This window comes from Leptopilina heterotoma, unplaced genomic scaffold (genome assembly GCF_015476425.1).
Source record: "Leptopilina heterotoma isolate Lh14 unplaced genomic scaffold, ASM1547642v1 Lhet_42, whole genome shotgun sequence".
Taxonomy (NCBI): Eukaryota; Metazoa; Arthropoda; class Insecta; order Hymenoptera; family Figitidae; genus Leptopilina; species Leptopilina heterotoma.
Genome location: NW_025111078.1, coordinates 3,475,646 through 3,498,513, shown reverse-complemented (window position 1 = coordinate 3,498,513; position 22,868 = coordinate 3,475,646). Strand labels below are relative to the sequence as shown.

Sequence of the window (22,868 nt, the reverse complement as noted above, 5' to 3'; positions counted from 1 at the left end):
CTAATTTTTTTTCAATTTATATTTTAATTTTGTTGAGATCTCACAAAAATTTAACGCAATTCTTTGAAAGATTTCAATTATTATCTTGATAAATATAATAAAATTTTTTACTGCCATTCAATTATTTTCATAAATAATAAAATTTTTTACCGAAATTCAATTATTTTCATAAATATTAAAAACTCATCGTAAAATTTCAATTATTTTTAATACAATTTTAATAAAATTCCTCGAAAAATGTAATTATTCTGAAAAATTTTATTAAAATTCGTCAAAAAAAATTCAGTTATTTAAAAATTTGTTGATAAAATTCTTTATGAGAAGTCAATTTTGAGAAACATTAAATTATTCATTAAAATTATTTATTTTTCTATTTAAATAATTAATTTCTCTTAGAATTTTCCAACAAAAAGTTAATTTAAAAATGAATTTCAGTTAAAATTTTACATTATAATTGAATACTAAAAACATTAGAGCGTGAATTTTTAGAAATAATTGAATTTTAAAAAGGTTTGAATTTAAAATTTTTGAAAATTGGAATTTTTCATATTTTTAACTAACAATTTTGTGGAATTAATTTTTTTGAGAAAGTTTAATTGCAATAATGTTGAAATTTCAAAGAAAATTTAATGCAATTCTTCAATTGAATTCAATTATCTTGATAAATAAAAAAATTTTCCTAAAAATTCAATTATTTTCAGGAATTTGAATAAAATTAATTGTAAAATTCAATTATTTTCGTAAATAACAATATTCATGGAAAGAATTCAATTATTTTCAAAAAATCTAAAAAAAAATATCTCAACATTTCAATTATCTTTATAAATAATAAAATTCTTCGACAAAATTCAATTATTTTCAGGAATTTTAATAAAATTTATTGTAAAAATTCAATTATTTTCATAAACAATAGTATTTATTACAATAATTCAATTATTTTCAAAAATTTTAATAGAATTCATGGCAAAAATTCAATTATTTTCAAAAAAATTTTCTTAATTCAATGATTTTCAATTTTCTTCTATTTTAAATAAAATTTCCCAAAAGAATTATTTAAAAAAATTTTTAATAAAATTTTACTCAAACATTTAATTATTTTCATAACTAATAAAAATTTCACAGGAATTTAATTTACAATTTTTTTTTATAAATATTTTCGCAATAATTCAATTATCTTCATAGATAATACAATTTTTTACAAGGATTCAATTATTTTCATAAATAATTCATAATTCATAAATTCATAAATAATTCAATTATTTAATAAATTATCTATTTTTGTATTTAAATAATTGAATTCTCATTGAATTTTCTCATAAAAATTGAGTTAAGAATGAATTTCAGCTAAAATTGTAGATATTGAATATTATTTTCAAAATTTTTTTTTAAATGTCGTCAATATTTCAATTACCTTTATAAATAATAAAATTCTTCACAGAAATTCAATTACTTTTAAAATTGTTTAAAAAAATTCTTGCAAAAATTTGAATTATTATAAGAAACATTCAATTATTGAATAAATTATTTATTTTTGTATTTAAATAATTGAATTCTCGTCGCATTTTCTAATAAAAATTGATTTAAAAATGAATAATTTCAGTTAAAATTTTAGATAATAAAATATTAAAAGCATTAGGGGGGAATATTTATAAATAATTGAATTTTGAAAAGGTTTCGAATTCAAATCTTTGAAAATCAGAATTTTTCGTACTTTTAATTAATAATTCTGCGTAGAATTAATTTTATTGTTTTATAATAAAATATTCTTATAAGTTATTGAATTTTAGAAATTTTAGAATATTCTTCTCTGGAAATTAGGGAAAAAGAAAATTGAATTTTTATGGCAACTCTGTATAATAAGTTCAAGTAATTTTAATTATAATATATTTAATTAATTTGAATTATAATAAATTCAGTTAATTTGAATTATAATTAAATATAATTAATTAATTTACTAATGATTGCAAGTTCTCGAGAATAAGATTTTATAAATCTCCTTTTTTCGTAACATAATAATTTATGCGCCGAACAAACTTTGCTATGATGTTGCCCTTTAGACTGAGCTTTATACATTTATAATCATTCCCATTAAATAAATACCATTTGGTATATTTTTAAGACACATGTAATTACGCACTTAGATTCCCCCTCCGCCCCCTAAATTAGTTTTTTTTTAAATTCAAAAAACGCTAAAAGAAAATATGTTAATTTCTTTCTTTCATGATTTTAGGAAAAATAAATCGTTTAGACCAAGGGAAAGGGGCAAGAAGGGTCTTAAAAATTTGCAGACTGTTAAAACACTCGCTGGTAGAACGCAAAGTTATGGAACTGGTCCTGGAAAGGCGCGCAAACAACCAATGACTGTTTCAGCTCAATTTCAACAAAGTTTACATAGTTTAATGGACACATTAAATCAGGCGAATCCATTTTTTATTCGATGCATCAAAAGTAATGCGAACAAAGTACCAAATGAATTTGACGAAGAAACAGTTCAAAGACAATTGAGATATACGGGAATGTTGGAAACTGTGAGAATCAGACAAGCTGGTTTTAATGTGAGATTAAATTATGAGGAATTTATTCAATTATATCGAATGCTCCTTCCAAAGGGTCTATTGAGCTCGCAAGCTGATGTTAGACATTTTCTATTGACATTAAATCTTGACAATGATAATTATCAACTTGGAGCAACCAAAGTATTTTTACGTGAATCGGAGAAAATTAAATTAGACATTAAATTACATCAGCAAATAATCACGAGTATTACGACAATACAAAAATGGTTTAGAGCTTGTTTGGAGAGGAGGAAATTTTTGAGATTAAAGAATGCTGTTGTGCAAATACAAGCGTTTTGGCGTATGGTACTGGCGCAGAAATTTGCACATTCTTTGCGAACGAGAATTGAGGCTGCCATTCATATACAATCGGCGTGGAGGGCTTATAAGATTCAAAATTGGTTCAAGAAATTAAAGTGCTGTGTGATAACATTCCAAGCTTGTGTTCGAGGTAATAATGTTAGAAAAGCAGTGGCCGACATGAAGAGGAAGAAGAAACGGGAGTTTATGTTCCGATCGGATGCAAGGGGAGAAGTTCGCGATAAAGAGTAAGTTATTGATGAATTTCTCTTTTTTTTTTTTTTTTTTTTTTTTTTGCTTTAGGACAATATTTGAGGAGTCTTAAATTTTTAATTTTATTCCAGATTCGGTAGTGAAGATTCAAGAAGTTTCTCATCATCCACAGAAAGTAGTGTCTTCACTCGTCGCCTTGAACCGTATGAACGAGTTTTGCCATCAAGGTATTTATTTACAGAAATGAAAATTAATTTAAAACAGGGAAAAGTCAGGACTTTTTATTAAAAGTAATGGAAAGAACAAAATTTTTCGAATTCATAAGAAAATTCTGAATTTTTTCTGTCTTTTTTGTTTGCCTTATAAATTATGTAACTAACACGAATTTTAATAGAAAACCTTCAAAAAATTTTTTCTATTTCTGACAAGAATGATTTTTTTAATATTATTAATTATTTCCAAATTTATTTTTATTTATCTTGATAAATAACAAAATTCTTCACAAAAATTAAATTATTTTTAGGAATTTGAATAAAATTCTTCACATAAATTCAATTATTTTTAGGAATTTTAATAAAATTCTTTGCAAAATTCAATTATTTTCAAAAGTTATAAAATTTTTTGTAGAAATTGAATTATGTTCAAAATTTTTTTTTAAATTCTCGTCAAAATTTAAATTGTTTTTATAAATAATAAAATTATTCTCCGAAATTCAATTATTTTCAAAAAGTTCCACAAAATTCTTGGCATTTCAATTATTTTCAAACATTTTCCACAATTCAATGATTTTAAATTATCTATGATTTCAATAAAATTTTTCAAAAGAATTCTATTTGAAAAGAATTCAAAAATCCGAATTTCTTAAAATTCAACATTTTTTCCTCTCTTTTATGGGATTTAGCTTCATTATTTTTGTGCTTTTGGAAAATACTTTACTTATTAAATTGTCCCGACTCTTTGGTAAAAAATCTAAAATTATGGAAAATTATCAAAAATTCAAAAATCCGAATTTCTTAAAATTCAACATTTTTTCCTCTCTTTTATGGGATTTAGCTTCATTATTTTTGTGCTTTTGGAAAATACTTTACTTATTAAATTGTCCCGACTCTTTGGTAAAAAATCTAAAATTATGGAAAATTATCAAAAATTCAAAAATCCGAATTTCTTAAAATTCAACATTTTTTCCTCTCTTTTATGGGATTTAGCTTCATTATTTTTGTGCTTTTGGAAAATACTTTACTTATTAAATTGTCCCGACTCTTTGGTAAAAAATCTAAAATTATGGAAAATTATCAAAAATTCAAAAATCCGAATTTCTTAAAATTCAACATTTTTTCCTCTCTTTTATGGGATTTAGCTTCATTATTTTTGTGCTTTTGGAAAATACTTTACTTATTAAATTGTCCCGACTCTTTGGTAAAAAATCTAAAATTATGGAAAATTATCAAAAATTCAAAAATCCGAATTTCTTAAAATTCAACATTTTTTCCTCTCTTTTATGGGATTTAGCTTCATTATTTTTGTGCTTTTGGAAAATACTTTACTTATTAAATTGTCCCGAATCTTTGGTAAAAAATCTAAAATTATCGAAAATTATCAAAAATTCAAAAATCCGAATTTCTTAAAATTCAACATTTTTTCCTCTCTTTTATGGGATTTAGCTTTATTATTTTTGTGCTTTTGGAAAATACTTTACTTAATAAATTGTCTCGACTCTTTGGTAAAAAATCTAAAATTATCGAAAATTATCAAAAATTCAAAAATCCGAATTTCTTAAAATTCAACATTTTTTCCTCTCTTTTATGGGATTTAGCTTCATTATTTTTGTGCTTTTGGAAAATACTTTACTTATTAAATTGTCCCGACTCTTTGGTAAAAAATCTAAAATTATGGAAAATTATCAAAAATTCAAAAATCCGAATTTCTTAAAATTCAACATTTTTTCCTCTCTTTTATGGGATTTAGCTTCATTATTTTTGTGCTTTTGGAAAATACTTTACTTATTAAATTGTCTTGACTCTTTGGTAAAAAATCTAAAGTTATCGAAAATTATCAAAAATTCAAAAATCCGAATTTCTTAAAATTCAACATTTTTTCTTCTCTTTTATGCCATTTAGCTTTATTATTTTTGTGCTTTTGGAAAATACTTTACTTATTAAATTGTCCCGACTCTTTGGTAAAAAATCTAAAATTATGGAAAATTATCAAAAATTCAAAAATCCGAATTTCTTAAAATTTAACATTTTTTCCTCTCTTTTATGGGATTTAGCTTCATTATTTTTGTGCTTTTGGAAAATACTTTACTTAATAAATTGTCTCGACTCTTTGGTAAAAAATCTAAAATTATCGAAAATTATCAAAAATTCAAAAATCCGAATTTCTTAAAATTCAACATTTTTTCCTCTCTTTTATGGGATTTAGCTTCATTATTTTTGTGCTTTTGGAAAATACTTTACTTATTAAATTGTCCCGACTCTTTGGTAAAAAATCTAAAATTATGGAAAATTATCAAAAATTCAAAAATCCGAATTTCTTAAAATTCAACATTTTTTCCTCTCTTTTATGGGATTTAGCTTCATTATTTTTGTGCTTTTGGAAAATACTTTACTTATTAAATTGTCTCGACTCTTTGGTAAAAAATCTAAAGTTATCGAAAATTATCAAAAATTCAAAAATCCGAATTTCTTAAAATTCAACATTTTTTCTTCTCTTTTATGCCATTTAGCTTTATTATTTTTGTGCTCTTGGAAAATACTTTACTTATTAAATTGTCTCGACTCTTTGGTAAAAAATCTAAAATTATGGAAAATTATCAAAAATTCAAAAATCCGAATTTCTTAAAATTCAACATTTTTCCCTCTCTTTTATGGGATTTAGCCTCATTATTTTTGTGCTTTTGGAAAATACTTTACTTATTAAATTGTCCCGACTCTTTGGTAAAAAATCTAAAATTATCGAAAATTATCAAAAATTCAAAAATCCGAATTTCTTAAAATTCAACATTTTTTCTTCTCTTTTATGCCATTTAGCTTTATTATTTTTGTGCTTTTGGAAAATACTTTACTTATTAAATTGTCTCGACTCTTTGGTAAAAATCTAAAATTATCCAAAATTATCAAAAATTCAAAAATCCGAATTTCTTAAAATTCAACATTTTTTCCTCTCTCTTATGGGATTTAGCTTCATTATTTTTGTGCTTTTGGAAAATACTTTACTTATTAAATTGTCCCGACTCTTTGGTAAAAAATCTAAAATTATGGAAAATTATCAAAAATTCAAAAATCCGAATTTCTTAAAATTCAACATTTTTTCTTCTCTTTTATGCCATTTAGCTTTATTATTTTTGTGCTTTTGGAAAATACTTTACTTATTAAATTGTCCCGACTCTTTGGTAAAAAATCTAAAATTATGGAAAATTATCAAAAATTCAAAAATCCGAATTTCTTAAAATTTAACATTTTTTCCTCTCTTTTATGGGATTTAGCTTCATTATTTTTGTGCTTTTGGAAAATACTTTACTTAATAAATTGTCTCGACTCTTTGGTAAAAAATCTAAAATTATCGAAAATTATCAAAAATTCAAAAATCCGAATTTCTTAAAATTCAACATTTTTTCCTCTCTTTTATGGGATTTAGCTTCATTATTTTTGTGCTTTTGGAAAATACTTTACTTATTAAATTGTCCCGACTCTTTGGTAAAAAATCTAAAATTATGGAAAATTATCAAAAATTCAAAAATCCGAATTTCTTAAAATTCAACATTTTTTCCTCTCTTTTATGGGATTTAGCTTCATTATTTTTGTGCTTTTGGAAAATACTTTACTTATTAAATTGTCTCGACTCTTTGGTAAAAAATCTAAAGTTATCGAAAATTATCAAAAATTCAAAAATCCGAATTTCTTAAAATTCAACATTTTTTCTTCTCTTTTATGCCATTTAGCTTTATTATTTTTGTGCTCTTGGAAAATACTTTACTTATTAAATTGTCTCGACTCTTTGGTAAAAAATCTAAAATTATGGAAAATTATCAAAAATTCAAAAATCCGAATTTCTTAAAATTCAACATTTTTCCCTCTCTTTTATGGGATTTAGCCTCATTATTTTTGTGCTTTTGGAAAATACTTTACTTATTAAATTGTCCCGACTCTTTGGTAAAAAATCTAAAATTATCGAAAATTATCAAAAATTCAAAAATCCGAATTTCTTAAAATTCAACATTTTTTCTTCTCTTTTATGCCATTTAGCTTTATTATTTTTGTGCTTTTGGAAAATACTTTACTTATTAAATTGTCTCGACTCTTTGGTAAAAATCTAAAATTATCCAAAATTATCAAAAATTCAAAAATCCGAATTTCTTAAAATTCAACATTTTTTCCTCTCTTTTATGGGATTTAGCTTCATTATTTTTGTGCTTTTGGAAAATACTTTACTTATTAAATTGTCCCGACTCTTTGGTAAAAAATCTAAAATTATCGAAAATTATCAAAAATTCAAAAATCCGAATTTCTTAAAATTCAACATTTTTTCCTCTCTTTTATGGGATTTAGCTTCATTATTTTTGTGCTTTTGGAAAATACTTTACTTATTAAATTGTCCCGACTCTTTGGTAAAAAATCTAAAGTTATCGAAAATTATCAAAAATTCAAAAATCCGAATTTCTTAAAATTCAACATTTTTTCTTCTCTTTTATGCCATTTAGCTTTATTATTTTTGTGCTCTTGGAAAATACTTTACTTATTAAATTGTCTCGACTCTTTGGTAAAAAATCTAAAATTATGGAAAATTATCAAAAATTCAAAAATCCGAATTTCTTAAAATTCAACATTTTTTCTTCTCTTTTATGCCATTTAGCTTTATTATTTTTGTGCTTTTGGAAAATACTTTACTTATTAAATTGTCTCGACTCTTTGGTAAAAATCTAAAATTATCGAAAATTATCAAAAATTCAAAAATCCGAATTTCTTAAAATTCAACATTTTTTCCTCTCTTTTATGGGATTTAGCTTCATTATTTTTGTGCTTTTGGAAAATACTTTACTTATTAAATTGTCCCGACTCTTTGGTAAAAAATCTAAAATTATCGAAAATTATCAAAAATTCAAAAATCCGAATTTCTTAAAATTCAACATTTTTTCTTCTCTTTTATGCCATTTAGCTTTATTATTTTTGTGCTTTTGGAAAATACTTTACTTAATAAATTGTCTCGACTCTTTGGTAAAAAATCTAAAGTTATCGAAAATTATCAAAAATTCAAAAATCCGAATTTCTTAAAATTCAACATTTTTCCCTCTCTTTTATGGGATTTAGCCTCATTATTTTTGTGCTTTTGGAAAATACTTTACTTATTAAATTGTCCCGACTCTTTGGTGAAAAATCTGAAAATATCTAAAATTATCAAAAATTCAAAAATCCGAATTTCTTAAAATTCAACATTTTTTCCTCTCTTTTATGGGATTTAGCTTCATTATTTTTGTGCTTTTGGAAAATACTTTACTTAATAAATTGTCTCGACTCTTTGGTAAAAAATCTAAAATTATCGAAAATTATCAAAAATTCAAAAATCCGAATTTCTTAAAATTCAACATTTTTTCCTCTCTTTTATGGGATTTAGCTTCATTATTTTTGTGCTTTTGGAAAATACTTTACTTATTAAATTGTCTCGACTCTTTGGTAAAAAATCTAAAGTTATCGAAAATTATCAAAAATTCAAAAGTCCGAATTTCTTAAAATTCAACATTTTTTCTTCTCTTTTATGCCATTTAGCTTTATTATTTTTGTGCTCTTGGAAAATACTTTACTTATTAAATTGTCTTGACTCTTTGGTAAAAAATCTAAAATTATGGAAAATTATCAAAAATTCAAAAATCCGAATTTCTTAAAATTCAACATTTTTTCCTCTCTTTTATGGGATTTAGCTTCATTATTTTTGTGCTTTTGGAAAATACTTTACTTATTAAATTGTCCCGACTCTTTGGTAAAAAATCTAAAATTATCGAAAATTATCAAAAATTCAAAAATCCGAATTTCTTAAAATTCAACATTTTTTCTTCTCTTTTATGCCATTTAGCTTTATTATTTTTGTGCTTTTGGAAAATACTTTACTTATTAAATTGTCCCGACTCTTTGGTAAAAAATCTAAAATTATGGAAAATTATCAAAAATTCAAAAATCCGAATTTCTTAAAATTCAACATTTTTTCCTCTCTTTTATGGGATTTAGCTTCATTATTTTTGTGCTTTTGGAAAATACTTTACTTAATAAATTGTCTCGACTCTTTGGTAAAAAATCTAAAATTATAAAAAATTCGAAAAAATTCAAAAATCCGATTTTCTTAAAATTTAACATTTTTTCTTCTCTTTTATGCCATTTAGCTTTATTATTATTTAAATTTTTATTCAAGAGAAAAAATGGAAAACTGAAAAAATTTAGAAACTTTTAAAAATTCCAGGCCTTTCCATGATTTCCCTGATTTCCAGAAGCCTTTTAAAAATTTCATACCATTTCCATGATTTCCATGATTTCCGGATTCTGTAGGAACCCTGCTTTTGTCTGACTTTCTTCTAAATTATCGAATTCAGTGATTTCTGGGGTGAATTTGGTTAAGTTGTAAAATGATTAATTTCTATTTGAATTCGTTTTTTTTTAATGTAGAAAATCTGATGTTAATTTAATTCTTTTTTCGTTATGCACGGCAAAAAATATTTAGCTGGATGAACTACAGATTTCACTTTAGTAGCGAAATTTTTCAGTGCTTCAATTAATACTTTCGTTATTCTAGAGAAACTTATCGCTATTTCAAGTAAAACTTTTTTCAGTGTGTAATAATTATTATTTCTTTAAAAAGTATTTAATTTAAAATGGCTTTATAAAATAAGCAATGGAAAAGATGACTTAGATACTAATTGTAATTGTTCTAGCCATAGATTAAGTCTAGTAATGTAAATTCTATTTAAATTGAGACCATTGAGTGAAATTATTTGAATTTTAGTTAGTTAAATCTCTTTGTTAGGTTATAATAATTATTTCTTTAAAATTTTTTAAATTGTTTAAAATAAGCAGCCCCATACAACAATCCTGCGCGCTTGCGCGCGAATAGTTTGGCTAGTAAAATAATAGAATTCGTTGCAATAATTCAAATATTTTCATAAATAACATTTAATTCGTCGCAGAAAATGAATTATTTTCAATTTTTTTTAAGTAATTCTGCAAAGGAATTTAATTAGCTTGATAAACAACAAAATTCTTTCCTTAAAATCAATTATTCTAAGGAATTTTAATAAAATTCTTTTTCAAAATTCAATTATTTTGATAAACATCGAAATTTATTAAAAGAATTCAATTCTTTTGAAAAGTAATAAAATACTTTGCAAAAATTAAATTATTTTCAAAATTTTTTAAAAATTCTCGTCAAGAATTAAATTATCTTTATAAAAAATAAAATTCTTCTTCGAAATTCAATTATTTTCAATAATTTTAATAATATTTTTGGCAAAATTTCAATTATTTAAACAAAATCTTCTTTATGTTTCATAATAATATTTTTGTTCAATTTGAAAAGGTTTGAATTTGAAATTTTTGAACATTTTAATTCCAATGAAAAAAATGATTAAATATATTTATTTTAAATAAAACTATTGATGTTTTCGAATAATTTTACTTTTGAAGAAATTTGTAAATAAATGTTATAGAAAATTTTTTTGAGTATCTAATAATTTTTAGAGTTAATCAGAATAATTAGGGTCAGGGAAAAAGTCAAAATTGTGTCTGGAATTCAGGGAAAGACAGGGAAAAGGCAGAGAAAAATAAAGTTAAATTTTTGTGGCAATCCTGATTTGTAATCCCTTAAAATCTGTTTGAAACACTTTAAAAATTAGTTAAATGAAAAATGGTTTTTGTAAATGGTATGTAAATTGTCTTTTTCAGAGTCGATGACATCAATCAAGAGCCATCATTCGATTCGAGTCTCGCTTACCGAAAGGTACCAAGTAAACGCTTTTTTAATGATCCAATATCAATGTCAAAGTCGAGTGAAACATTCTATCCAGATGTCAGCAATGAGAGAAAAGGAAGCTTAGAAAGTTTAGCGAGCCTCCGCAGTTATGAATCTCAGCTCAGTATTGATAGTTCAGAGTCACATCATTCGCAGGAAAATTCCAAACCCATACCGAGCATGAGAACAAGACGCAATGATCAACAAACATCCGTAACAGCAACTGCTAACACTAGCCTAACAAATACAACTGCCAGCCAATTGTCAAATAAAAGGACAGACAGTTCATCGACTGGTTACAGTGACGGTGATACAGATGCCGAAACTCCAAGTGCAGTTCACAGTGCCCCCCCGTTTTCCAACACCGCTCCATTCTCAAGTAATCGAGACATGGCCTATCATCTCTCCTCATTAAACATCACCCAACAAAATCCCAATAGTTCCGATATTTGGAAGAAACGTTCCGATTTACCGCCAACAAGTTACGATTATTTGATGCAAATTCCCCAAAAAGCAACTGTAACACGTTCGCCAAATGTTTCGCAATACAGAAATTTGACTGAAACACTTTTGGAACAAGCGAGACTTGAAAGACTCAACGAAGCCTCGAATTATAATGTAAAAATTGTGAATCCTACTTGTAGGGAACAAAGAAGACTCAGTGATAATACTTATCAGAACGAGGAAAATCTTCATTGTTCGCCCTCAAGACGGGATATTTACAATAAGTCCATCAAGGATTACGGTTATTTACGAAGGCAGAATTCGGAAGGCGACACAAATTTGAAACCCGAACTTGAAACTTTGGGTAAAATTGCAACCTCAAAAGAAACGGTTTTAAGGGATCGAACATTACGAACTAAGGAGAAGGCCGAACCTGACGTTCCTGTGAGAATTGCAAGGCGAAATAGACTTCCACGTGAAGTCCAATGTCGATCAATGGGTGAAAGTGCAACTGAAGTGACTACGAACGAGAATCGAAACCTATTTCTCGGGACAATTCGCGAAAGTGATTTAAAAGCGAACGTTTGGATGAATAAGGAAACTAATGAGACTAGTTTGAGAAATGTCACCGATTGGTCGGTGAATAAAAGTGATGTCCCATTCAAGGATCAGACAAAACGTGCGCGATCTAACGCCATATCTAGTTTTGAATTGAGAAGAAGAAATTCAGATCCAGCGACAAAAGTCTCGGGTCTTGGTGATGAGAAGCAAACGGACAATAGTCCTGATTTTAAACACGCATCGGAGAGTATCGAATGGAAGGGGAATTATTTCACTCTGGCTGGTCATCGATTTAGAAAAGTTGCCCGATTTTCAAAAGACGACGTCTGTGTTTGCTGTCATGCTAAAATGGACGCATTTGTCACGCAGGGTTATAAGTGTAATGATTGTAAGCAATTGTATCATGTCAAGTGTATACAGAATGGAGGAGTGCTGAAGATGCCTTGTAGTATGGCGAATGCACCGAATCGAAGGAATCGGAAGAAAACGGGACGAATGATCTATGAGAATGTGAAGCAGGGAGTTACTTCCAAGTTTAGTTTGACGGGGACGTCGGCCTTCTCGGACAGTACGGATAAAATTATTTCCGATGCTAAAGAATTGGCGTTGATGCAGGATTTTATAACGAAGAAAATTTATGCGATGGAGAGTCAGGAGGAAGGGGGGAAACGTAATGATGTGGATCGGGTTTTTAAACAGGCTCTGAGGAAATTTAAGGATGATTTGGTGATTACTTATAGTGTCGCGATTCAACAGGGGATTGAGGGGAATATCAAGTATACGGATCTGATTGCTAACTTTCTTCATGTGATTGAAACGGTCTGTAAGCAGGAGAATACGAGGGAAGATTTCCCGGTGTCAATGGGAGTGAATGCTTTTAGGGGTTTTATGAACGAGTTCATGAAGCTATCGAAGACCGAAGCTATTGAAAAGCAGAGTAAAAGTAAACGAAAAAAGGAGAAGAAGAGGAAGCAGGAAGAACCTATCCGCCATGGGAATCATACGTTCCAGTTGACGATCATAAACATACCAACAGCCTGCGAAGTTTGTACGTCCTTTTTTATGTGGCCGATTGAAAGGGGACTCGTTTGTCAGAATTGCAAGCTCACTTGCCATAAAAAGTGTTACACGAAAGCTTCCGAATGCGGTAAGGAAGGATCCATTAGCGAGATTAATTCAAGACATGTCTTCGGAGTTCCGCTTTATAAACTCGATTCTGGAGATGGAAAAGTGCCGTTGGTTGTCGATCGTCTAATAACGACAATCGAAATGCGTGGTTTATACACCGAGGGTATTTACCGAAAGAGCGGCGTCAGCTCAAAAGTAAAGGAACTAAAAACAAAAATGGACGAAGGCGATTTAGAAAAAGTGGACTTTGAGAATTATCAAGTCCACGTTCTAGCCGCTGTTCTCAAGAGTTTCTTCCGCGATATGCCGGAGCCATTACTCACCTACGAATACTATGACGACTTCCTGCATGCGGCGAGCTTAACGGATCCTCACGATCGGATCAGTACTCTATTTGCAATTCTGAAAAAATTGCCGAAACCAAATTTCGATCTTATGGAACGGCTCATTGTTCATTTGGCGAGAGTTGCACGACATGAGGAGGATAATCGAATGTCACCATCGGCATTGGCGATAGTTTTTGCGCCGTGTATTTTGAGGACTAATCGAGTGCTGCCGGCGCAGGATTCATTGCAGGACGTTGGTAGGCAGACACGATGTGTCGAGACGATTGTTCAGGAAAAATTGAGAGTTGTACGAGCGACATTGGCTGATATTAATACATTGGAGACTGCGTGTCATACGGCAACGCACAGGCTGTCGAGTTTGAGATCGTCGAAAATTTTCAGCCCTGAAGAATTGAATGTCACGTCGTCGAGCGCAGTGTCCAGGGGGACAACTGTCGAAACGGAGAGGGATCGAAGTGATGAGGAAGAGGCTATTCTTGTTGGTCATATCAAGGAAATTGAAAAAGAAAAAGCACTTCTTACGTCAACATTACCCAGTTTAACCAGAGCTTCATCGGATGACGACCTTTTACTCTCAGCTACTGATCTTGACGATGGATCTTTGGACGATCTACTTCCATCTGCTGGTACGTTACATTTTTCTATTTAATAAATTTTGTGTATACGTATTGAAAGCTTGCTTTATAGGTTAAGTTTGGATGCGCGCGCAAGTCTCGTCTGATTGGACGTTGAAAGTTGCGCGCGCAACGTACTTTACCTAACGTATAGCAAAACGTTTCAAGTAAAGAAAATAAATTCTGTTGACTAAGAACATTTCAATTTTGATAACAATAAAATTTTGCACTTTGAAATTAATGACGGGAAAAGAAAAAACTTTGATGTATAAAATATAGAAATTAGTGGTAATAAATTCAAAATGTCGACCAAAGATTTCTAAAATTAAACAGATTTGTTCGAAATTTGTTACTTGGGGGTTTTCGGGGTCACTATATCCAAATTTGATGTCAGATTTACAAAATTCAAAATGTCGGATTCAATATGGCGTCCAAAATTTTTAAAATTTAACAGATTTGCTTGAAATTTGTCACTAGAAAGTTTTTGGGGTCGCTGAGTGCAAATTTAAGGTTATATTCACAAAATTCAAAATGGCGGATCCAATATGGCGTCCAAAATTTTTAAAATTGAACAGATCTGCTTGAAATTTATCACTTGGGGGTTTTCGGAGTCGCTGATTCCAAATGTAATGTCACATTTACAAAATTCAAAATGGCGGATCCAATATGGCGACTAAAGATTTTTTAAATTAAAAAAGATTTGTTTGATATTTGTTATTTCGGGGTTTTCGGAGTCGCTGAATCCAAATTTGATGTCAGATTTACAAAATTCAAAATGGCCGATACAATATGGCGACCAAAATTGCAAAAATTGTCCAGATTGTGCTTGAAACTCGTTAACTATGGAAGTATTTTTTTTTCGAAATTTTTCTACATTCTCCTCATGGGGAAAATATTATTTCTTTTTGTGTTAATGAGTTTAATATTTGAATTATATTATTACTTTTTCATTTCTTTTTCTTATGTCACGTATAACTTTTAATAGAGTAATTAAAATAATTTTCATTTAAGCTTATTTTGCGTAGAATTGAATGAGAATTTTCCAATAATTTTTTTTTTTCTCAAAACTTTTTCTTAACTTTACATTTGACGATGCAAACGCTTTTTAAAGTTAAAGTTGATTTTCAATAGTGCTAACGGTAGTTGAGTGCACACTAATTAAATGTTTGATTTATTATCAAGTTAGAAAAAGTTTACTTTTTTATTTATTGAACTTTAGAAATGAAAATATTGCTTTGTAAATTGAAAAGAGTTGAGGGTATGAAGAAAAAAATATATATAGAGAAAGAAAGAATAAAAATTATATCTGTATGTTTATTTAAATTGTAAATTTTTTTTTAAATTTTATTTTTTAATTGTATTTTTTTAATTTTTATACAAATCTACAGTATTTTATTGAAATATTTTTAATTTCACCAGCAAAGTTTTATTAAAGTTAGTAAAATTTTATTGAAAAACTTTTTCCCTTGGATTCGGAAGTTCTTTTTTTGTTAAACGTCAAAAAATTTTTTTCATGAATGACAAGTAATCTCGTGTTTTTCATTTATTTTATTTTTGTTCATGTGGAACAGATGAATGATGTGTAATTTATTGAAAAACGTATTTTTTTATTTTTTTTTTTACTTTGTTTAAAAATGAGCTTTTTATTATTAAATAATTTACTAAGATATTCATTGATTGAACGTAATAAAAATTTGATTGGCTTCACTTTATTGTCAATTAACGAAAAAAAAATTTATATTTTACTATCCATACTTTTAAAATGAAACAAAATCAAATTTTTTTAAATTACTCTCACATTTTTTAGTTGTAAAAAAAATTGAAAATTATTTTCTCTATGAGGAAGCAAATTAAAAATTCATTCTTTTTTAGAGATTCAGTTTTGATTTATGTAAATGAATTAAACATCCAGGGAAATGTTTCCAATGAAGGGAAATAGTTTTTATTAGATAAAAATTTGAAATTCTATTTTTTTTTAATGGAATTTATGTTTACTATAATTTATAATGAGAACAAATCTCACAATACAAAAGTAAGTTTTAATTAATATTTGAGTCTCTAATGCTACATTCTAACTCTGACTAGTTAACTAAGGATGATATCATTGATTAAAAGTTTTAGTAACATAAATGAAACTGTACTTAAAACTTTCTCTGTGAGTGAATAGAAAATATGTGATTCATAATGGAGAATTTAAGTGACGTGATGCTTTTAATATATAAAACTTATGTTCGTTACGAACTAAGTAATGTAAAATTTTGCGAATGTCTCATTATTCAATTAAAAATTTAAAATCATTTCCTAAAATTGTCAGTTCTCAGTCATTTGAAATTTATTATTTCGAATTAATATTTACCAGGGAAACTTTATTTTTTTAATTATAAAATTTTCATACTTTTCATTAACAATTCTGGGAAATTAATGTTTTGAAAAATTTTTAATTCAAATCTGTTGGAAATTTAAAAATTTTAACTCAAATCTTCGAAAGAATTCAATTATCTTGATAAGTAACAAATTTTTTTTTTAGAAATTCAATTATTTTCAGGAATTTTAATAAAAAATTCTTTGCAAAATTCAATTATTTTTATAAATAATAAAACTGCCCACTAGAATCCAATTATTTGAAAAATAAAAAAAAATAGTCGCAAGAACTCAATTATTTTCATAAATAATAAAGTTCATCGCAGAATTTTAATTATTTTTAATACAATTTTAAATGAATTTCTCAAAAAATGCAATTAGTGTTAAAAATTAGAGCTGTGCAAAATAAAGTTTTTTTGAAGAGCACAAAAATAATGAAGCTTAATTCCATAAAAGAGAAGAAAAAATGTTGAATTTTAAGAAATTCGGTTTTTCAAATTTTTGATAATTTTTAATAAATTTAAATTTTTTACTAAAATGTGGAGACTATTAAAAAAGTAAAGTATTTTTGAAAAGCCCAAAAATAATGAAGCTTAATGCCATAAAAGAGAAGAAAAAATGTTAAATTTTAAGAAATTCGGTTTTTCGAATTTTTGCTAATTTTTAATAAATTTAAATTTTCAATTATTTAAAAAATTTGTTGTAAAAATCTTCGTAAGAATTCAATTTTCATGAATAATAAAAATTTCCTAGGAATTCAATTATTTAAATTTGAATTTGCATAAAATTAGTCGAAAGAAATGAATTATTTAAAACTTTTTCATAAAATTCTTCGCAAGAATTAAATTAAGTTTAATTTTTTATGAAAATTAGAACAAAGTCAGGAAAATAAAATATAGAATGTAATTTTTGTCAATTTTGTGAAGTGTTTAAAACGTGTTTTTTTGGTCGTCAAGTTTAATTTTTCGTTAGCATGTTTTTTTACTACTTTTTTTTAGTTTGAAAGCTCCTTTTGTGCAAATTTTTAAAAATTTATTATAAAGTGCGAAGTCTGGATTGAAAATTCTTTCAAATATTTTCCTTATATATGGAATATTATAATTTTAATTAATTTTTTTCTCTGAATTATTTTCAGACGGCCTAGTCAGGAAGAAACCGATTCAAAGACAAAGCTCGGCGGACAACTCGTTTCAGACAATCATTCATCATGACGAAGATATGGTGATGGTATGACGAGAATACATCGTCCATAAAACACGTCTCGGTTAAGTACACAAATCAAAGTATAGATTCATTATTAACTGAAAAAAAATGTCATTGCTACCTGCGTGATGCATTCACTGCGAATCGCAAGTCTCTTTTAAAGAAAAAAAAATAATAGCATTTGTTGACAGTTAACTAAATAATAGCAAAAAAAAAAAAAAAACTTGATTCTAGATAGGTTTAGTAATTTGTTGAATGCAGATATTTTTTTTTTGCGAGTGTGGATAATTATATGCGATATTATTGCATTTATTATTACGAAAGGTGTGAAAAAAGAAAAAAAAATTTTTCGTTTCTACCTTTTTCCCGTTAAAAACTTCCGAAGAAAAAATTAATATACAAAATCGCGTTTTCCAAATTGCACTTTGCAATAAATTATTTTTTATTAATATTATATTCTATTATATTACAATTATTATATATTATAATTCTTTTTAATGTTAAAGTTGTATGACGCTGTTTTTTTTGTGGATGAAACGACGTAGTTCTTTCATCTGGAAATATAAGATTCTGTACAAAAAAGCGCCAAGGCGTTAGACTGAGTTTTCAATTGTGAAAAAAAAAATAATAATATTGAAAGAACTTCAAAATGATGATTTATTTACATTTTATAAAATGTGATGATTAGATGCGGTGAGAAAATTAATAGAACTAAGCGAGAGGGAAACGAGAAAACCAAATTCTAGTTTGTAGTGATGATAAAAAAGCTAATTACTACTACTTTTTTTTTTAATTTTTAATTCGTTTTTTTTATTAACTATATTCAAGCAATATCGCTTAATTATCATTCCAATGAAACTGTATATTTTTTAGCAAACTTTTTTTTCATTTTCTTTTCGCATCTTTATATTTACGTATATGTAATTTTTTTATCATTCCTTATCATCATCATCGAGCATTTTTTTTGCACTGCTCAGAACTGAACTATTTTTTATTACTCAGAATCAAAATATATGGTTTTTTTTTTAGTTTTTAAAAATCATTATTCTTGGGGGCAATTTCATTTTTTTAAATATTCATTTATAAATATATTTTTTTATAAATTATTCAATGTCTTTCAATTGAAAGCAATGACTGGATGAATTGTAGAAAAAAGTTATTTTTAAAAATACTGTTTGGTTATTGAAAATTGAAAATTGAAATGTAAATGAACGTTTTGTGAAAATTTTTTTTCTAAATTATCGGCAGTTTGTATAATTGCTTCGACGATCGTCTTCTTGTCGCGAAAGTGTTTATTAGAACAAAAAAAAATTATACACTAGAAAATTTATTATACAAATTCATTGAAATGTTTTTTTTTCTTAAAAAAAAAGTGTTTGCTATGTATAGTATCTAGATGATGTGAGTCGAAATTTTAATTCGGTAATCGTTTCAAAACTCGTTTCAAATTTATTTTTTTAAAAGAATTATTTAGAGAAGCGAGGCTCTTTTTAAACATATTTTTTTATATGTATATGAACGTCTGTTTTCTAAAGAAAATATAAAAAATGCGTTGTATAATTGCTCTACGATATTATATATGTACAGTAAATCCATGACATTGAGCCTTCTCTAAAAAAACCTTTTCTAGTTTCTAAAAAATTTACTGAATTTTCAAGATTTCACTGACCAATGTTGTGAATAGTAAAAAAACGTGTTTTCTTTGTACGAAATTAAAATTTTTTTTCAATATTCGGACCAGTGAGATTCTCTTAGAAATAAAATTAAAGAAAATGATTTTAGTGAGTTGCGCACAGATCATTAAAAAAAAAATGCTTACAAGTCATGAACTTTGCACATATATTCGTTGTCGAGGAATAATCGTATTGTAAGAGTAATATTGCAAAAAAAAAAAAATTATAATAATTAATGTAAATGCATATACGCTTCGAAAAAATTTCAAGCTTTCTGTGAAGCGCACAATGCGCAAGCAATGATTCTACTCGACAGTTTCTTACACTAATACAAACAAAAAATTAATTGAGGAAGTTCACTAAAAGCTCTGAAAACGAGACGATAAACAGCGAATTTCCGGGGAATGTTCGTTTAAGTTATATAATAATATATTTTTTAAAAATTTTCTTCTTCCGGATATCGTTGCTCATCGTTCGAAAAAAAAAATTAAAAAACTGACAATATTGTGTATAATCCATGATCGAGTAGACTAAAATAATAGTCGGATTATTTTTCCGAAGATACGCCTGATTTATAACGACGCACATATTTTTTCATTTGAGAGAAAGAAAAAAATTACAGATTGTTAGGTCAATTTTTTTTTTTGTATTTATAGATACTAGGACTATTTTAGTTGATATCTTTTAAAGATATATAATAATTTCAACTAAAATGAAAATATCTTCGTACTTTTATTTATTATTTATAAAATAAATTTGTCTTGAATATTTTTGGAAGTAAAAAAAAAAGTCTCTTTCCTTTTTTGTTTAGAGCTGTTTTTCTCCTCAGCTGTTGGCAGGGAGGCGGGATAACGGGAGCGAGAGAGAAGTTTCGATTCTTCTCTCTCACTCCCATTTCCCCCGCGCTTGCGCAGAATAATCTAACCTAAAAATCCTCTATATTTCAACAATTTCTTCGTTTCAATTTTAATCAATTTTTTTTTTATTGATTCAACAATCTACGATTTAGACAAAAAAGAAGGCCTTTAAATTAAAGATTTTTTTTCTAATAATAATGGGCGTACCTCGGATCTCGCTTTTCCTGTGTTTACTTCCTCTTATGAAAAATTATAAACTAGAAAAAAATTTATTCTTAAAAAGGGGGATGTGGGTTAATTTTTTTTAAAACTTTTTTTACGTTTTCTCATTTTTGAGACTTTTATGATTTATGAGTTCTTTTAGGATATGAATTAAATTACAAATGTCTGCAAATTAGATAAACGTTTGAATATATTTTTTTTAAAACAACTCATGTAAATATTTTAAAAAGAAAATAAATAATGTGGGAACTCTCGCGTAGGTTCGATGCTTCCTCTTTAAAAAAAAAATAATAATCAAATTGTCAAGTATGTGAATGATAGAGAGTAAGATTCATTTTATGAATAATAAACGTCGCGAGAAAAAAAAAACCTGCAATGTTCTTCCTGTTGTACTTGGAAGTACAAAAAAAAAATATTGTAAAATGTATAATGCGATTTCGGATAAAAAAAAAGAATATGATTCGCAGAAATTACGATTCGAAATATAATATTGAATACGTGTTACCGGAATAGGGACCTACATATATGAATATATAAATATTAAATATTAAAAATATATAAATATAAATATTTATATTTATATATGTAAATATAGTAGCTAACTAAGTGAAAATTCCCCAGGCTATCTTTAACGCTATTCTTTTAGTGCCCCCGGGGGAAAAGATTTTTCTATTGACTAATGACGGTTTTATTGTCACCTAAGTTCGTGAAATTTTTTTTGAAAAAAATTTTCCAAGTGTTTATTTTTCCTGATAAAAATAGAAAGTTTATTATTTTAGCTTTAAAGAGAAGTTTGAAAGAAGAAAAAATAAAGAAGTTGTGGTAAATTAAATTTGAAACAGCAGGTCTTATATACGCTAAAGTCTTGGGGAAAGTTTAAACAAGTTTATGTGAAGCTTTAATCTAAAAAGTCATCTTTTATAGAGGGGATTAATCTCAGCTCTTATTCTTTAAGTTAGGTCGTAATTCCGTCATAAGTCAATGGGAAGAAAAAGCGTGACTGCCAGCATCATTTTTTTTTTTTTTTTTTTTTTTTTTAAGAATAGGTTTTTATAATCTCTTAGCTTAGTTCTTGTCATTACAAAAGTCGAACAAAAATATTCTTTCTTTTTTTAAATGGCATTTACTGAAAGAAAAAATGTAAGAATGAGATTGTATAACACCTCAAAAAGGAGTTCTTTATGTATATAAAAATAAGTAAAGGGTATAAAAAAAACCCCCCAATATGCCAATATTTGGCTTTCATCATTCGTTTATATATATATTTTTTAAGTTCATATACTTTATAAAACTTTATAGAAAATTCGGGAATCTAAAAAGCGCTTTAAGTGTTGGAGAATGAATTTTTAAACTCGAGAATGGAATTTATTAATATAAAATAAAGATCGAAAGAAGTGTTAGTCTCGCTGAATTTTTGAAGAGGATGTTGAGTATTTTTTTTTTTTTTTTTTTTGAGAAATAGAGCGAGATGGTATTGTTGAAAAACCACCAATGCTCCTTTTGTTCGAAGCTTTACTGATTTAATCCGCGAGCCTATATTATGTGAATGGGTGTATGAATGTATGTTAATGCGTGCATGTAATTGTTAATTTGAACGAGAGAAAGAAAATTTTATGTCAAGTGAGAAAAAGAGTGAATTGAAGAATGCTGATATTCTACGCGATTGACTGTAATTTTATATAATATTTGTAAGGAGAAAGAAATCTTATGTACAGCATACCTGTTAAATAATATCTACCTTATACTTAATTTCATTTTGTATTTTATTTACGTACTAATCACCTATATTTCAAAAATCCGTTAAACTTCAAGTCAGTCTGGTCAGGGAAAAGATGACCGCCATTTTGAATTTTGAAAATCTGACTTCGGATTCGTAATCAATAATTAGACCTACATTTTTTTTAACTGCTTCAATTTCGAAGAGTCAGCAAATATATTTTTACCACCCAATCAAGATTTAAATGTTGAAAATCTCTACTGGTATTTTTTTTTCTAATCGGATTTGTTTTGTCGAAGGGATTCAAGCGGAGTCTTGATTTCAGGGTTTTCAGTACTGTGTCTCGTATTCATCACTTTTATTTCTCTCACGTATAAGGGCGAAGTCCTTCTGTTTTTCACAACGAATCAGAGGGAAGAAGTTTCTATATATCTATAGAAAGAGAGAATCGAAAATGGCTTGTGGACAAAGGAGACGATCGAGAAAGGAATTTCGAAAGGTAAAACTACCCTCGTTTGCGAGGAAGGACTGTGAGCAGTAATGTCCCCCGTTCGGACAGAAATGAAATTCGGGTGATTTAACCGCTTGAAATCTCGAGTTCACGTACAATCGAAAAGAACGGACGACAGTAAATCGTATACCTATAAAATGTGACTTTTTCTTTCACTACTCTCTCTCTATAGT

At 27.0% G+C, this 22,868-nt stretch overlaps 1 protein-coding gene across 2 annotated transcripts in view; it reads left to right on the top strand.

The window, feature by feature from the left end:
* The window catches only part of LOC122506452 (unconventional myosin-IXa-like), a 37,587-nt gene extending 15,371 nt beyond the window's left edge, over nucleotides 1-22,216 (top strand). For both annotated transcript variants that reach the window (XM_043618645.1, XM_043618644.1), the window contains 4 exons: nucleotides 2,231-3,103; nucleotides 3,200-3,295; nucleotides 10,991-14,163; nucleotides 17,648-22,216. In XM_043618645.1, the coding sequence (XP_043474580.1) occupies nucleotides 2,231-3,103; nucleotides 3,200-3,295; nucleotides 10,991-14,163; nucleotides 17,648-17,745 (4,240 nt within the window). In that variant the 3' untranslated portion in view covers nucleotides 17,746-22,216. The remainder of the gene's footprint in view (nucleotides 1-2,230; nucleotides 3,104-3,199; nucleotides 3,296-10,990; nucleotides 14,164-17,647) is intronic.
* The last annotated feature ends 652 nt before the right edge of the window (nucleotides 22,217-22,868 follow it).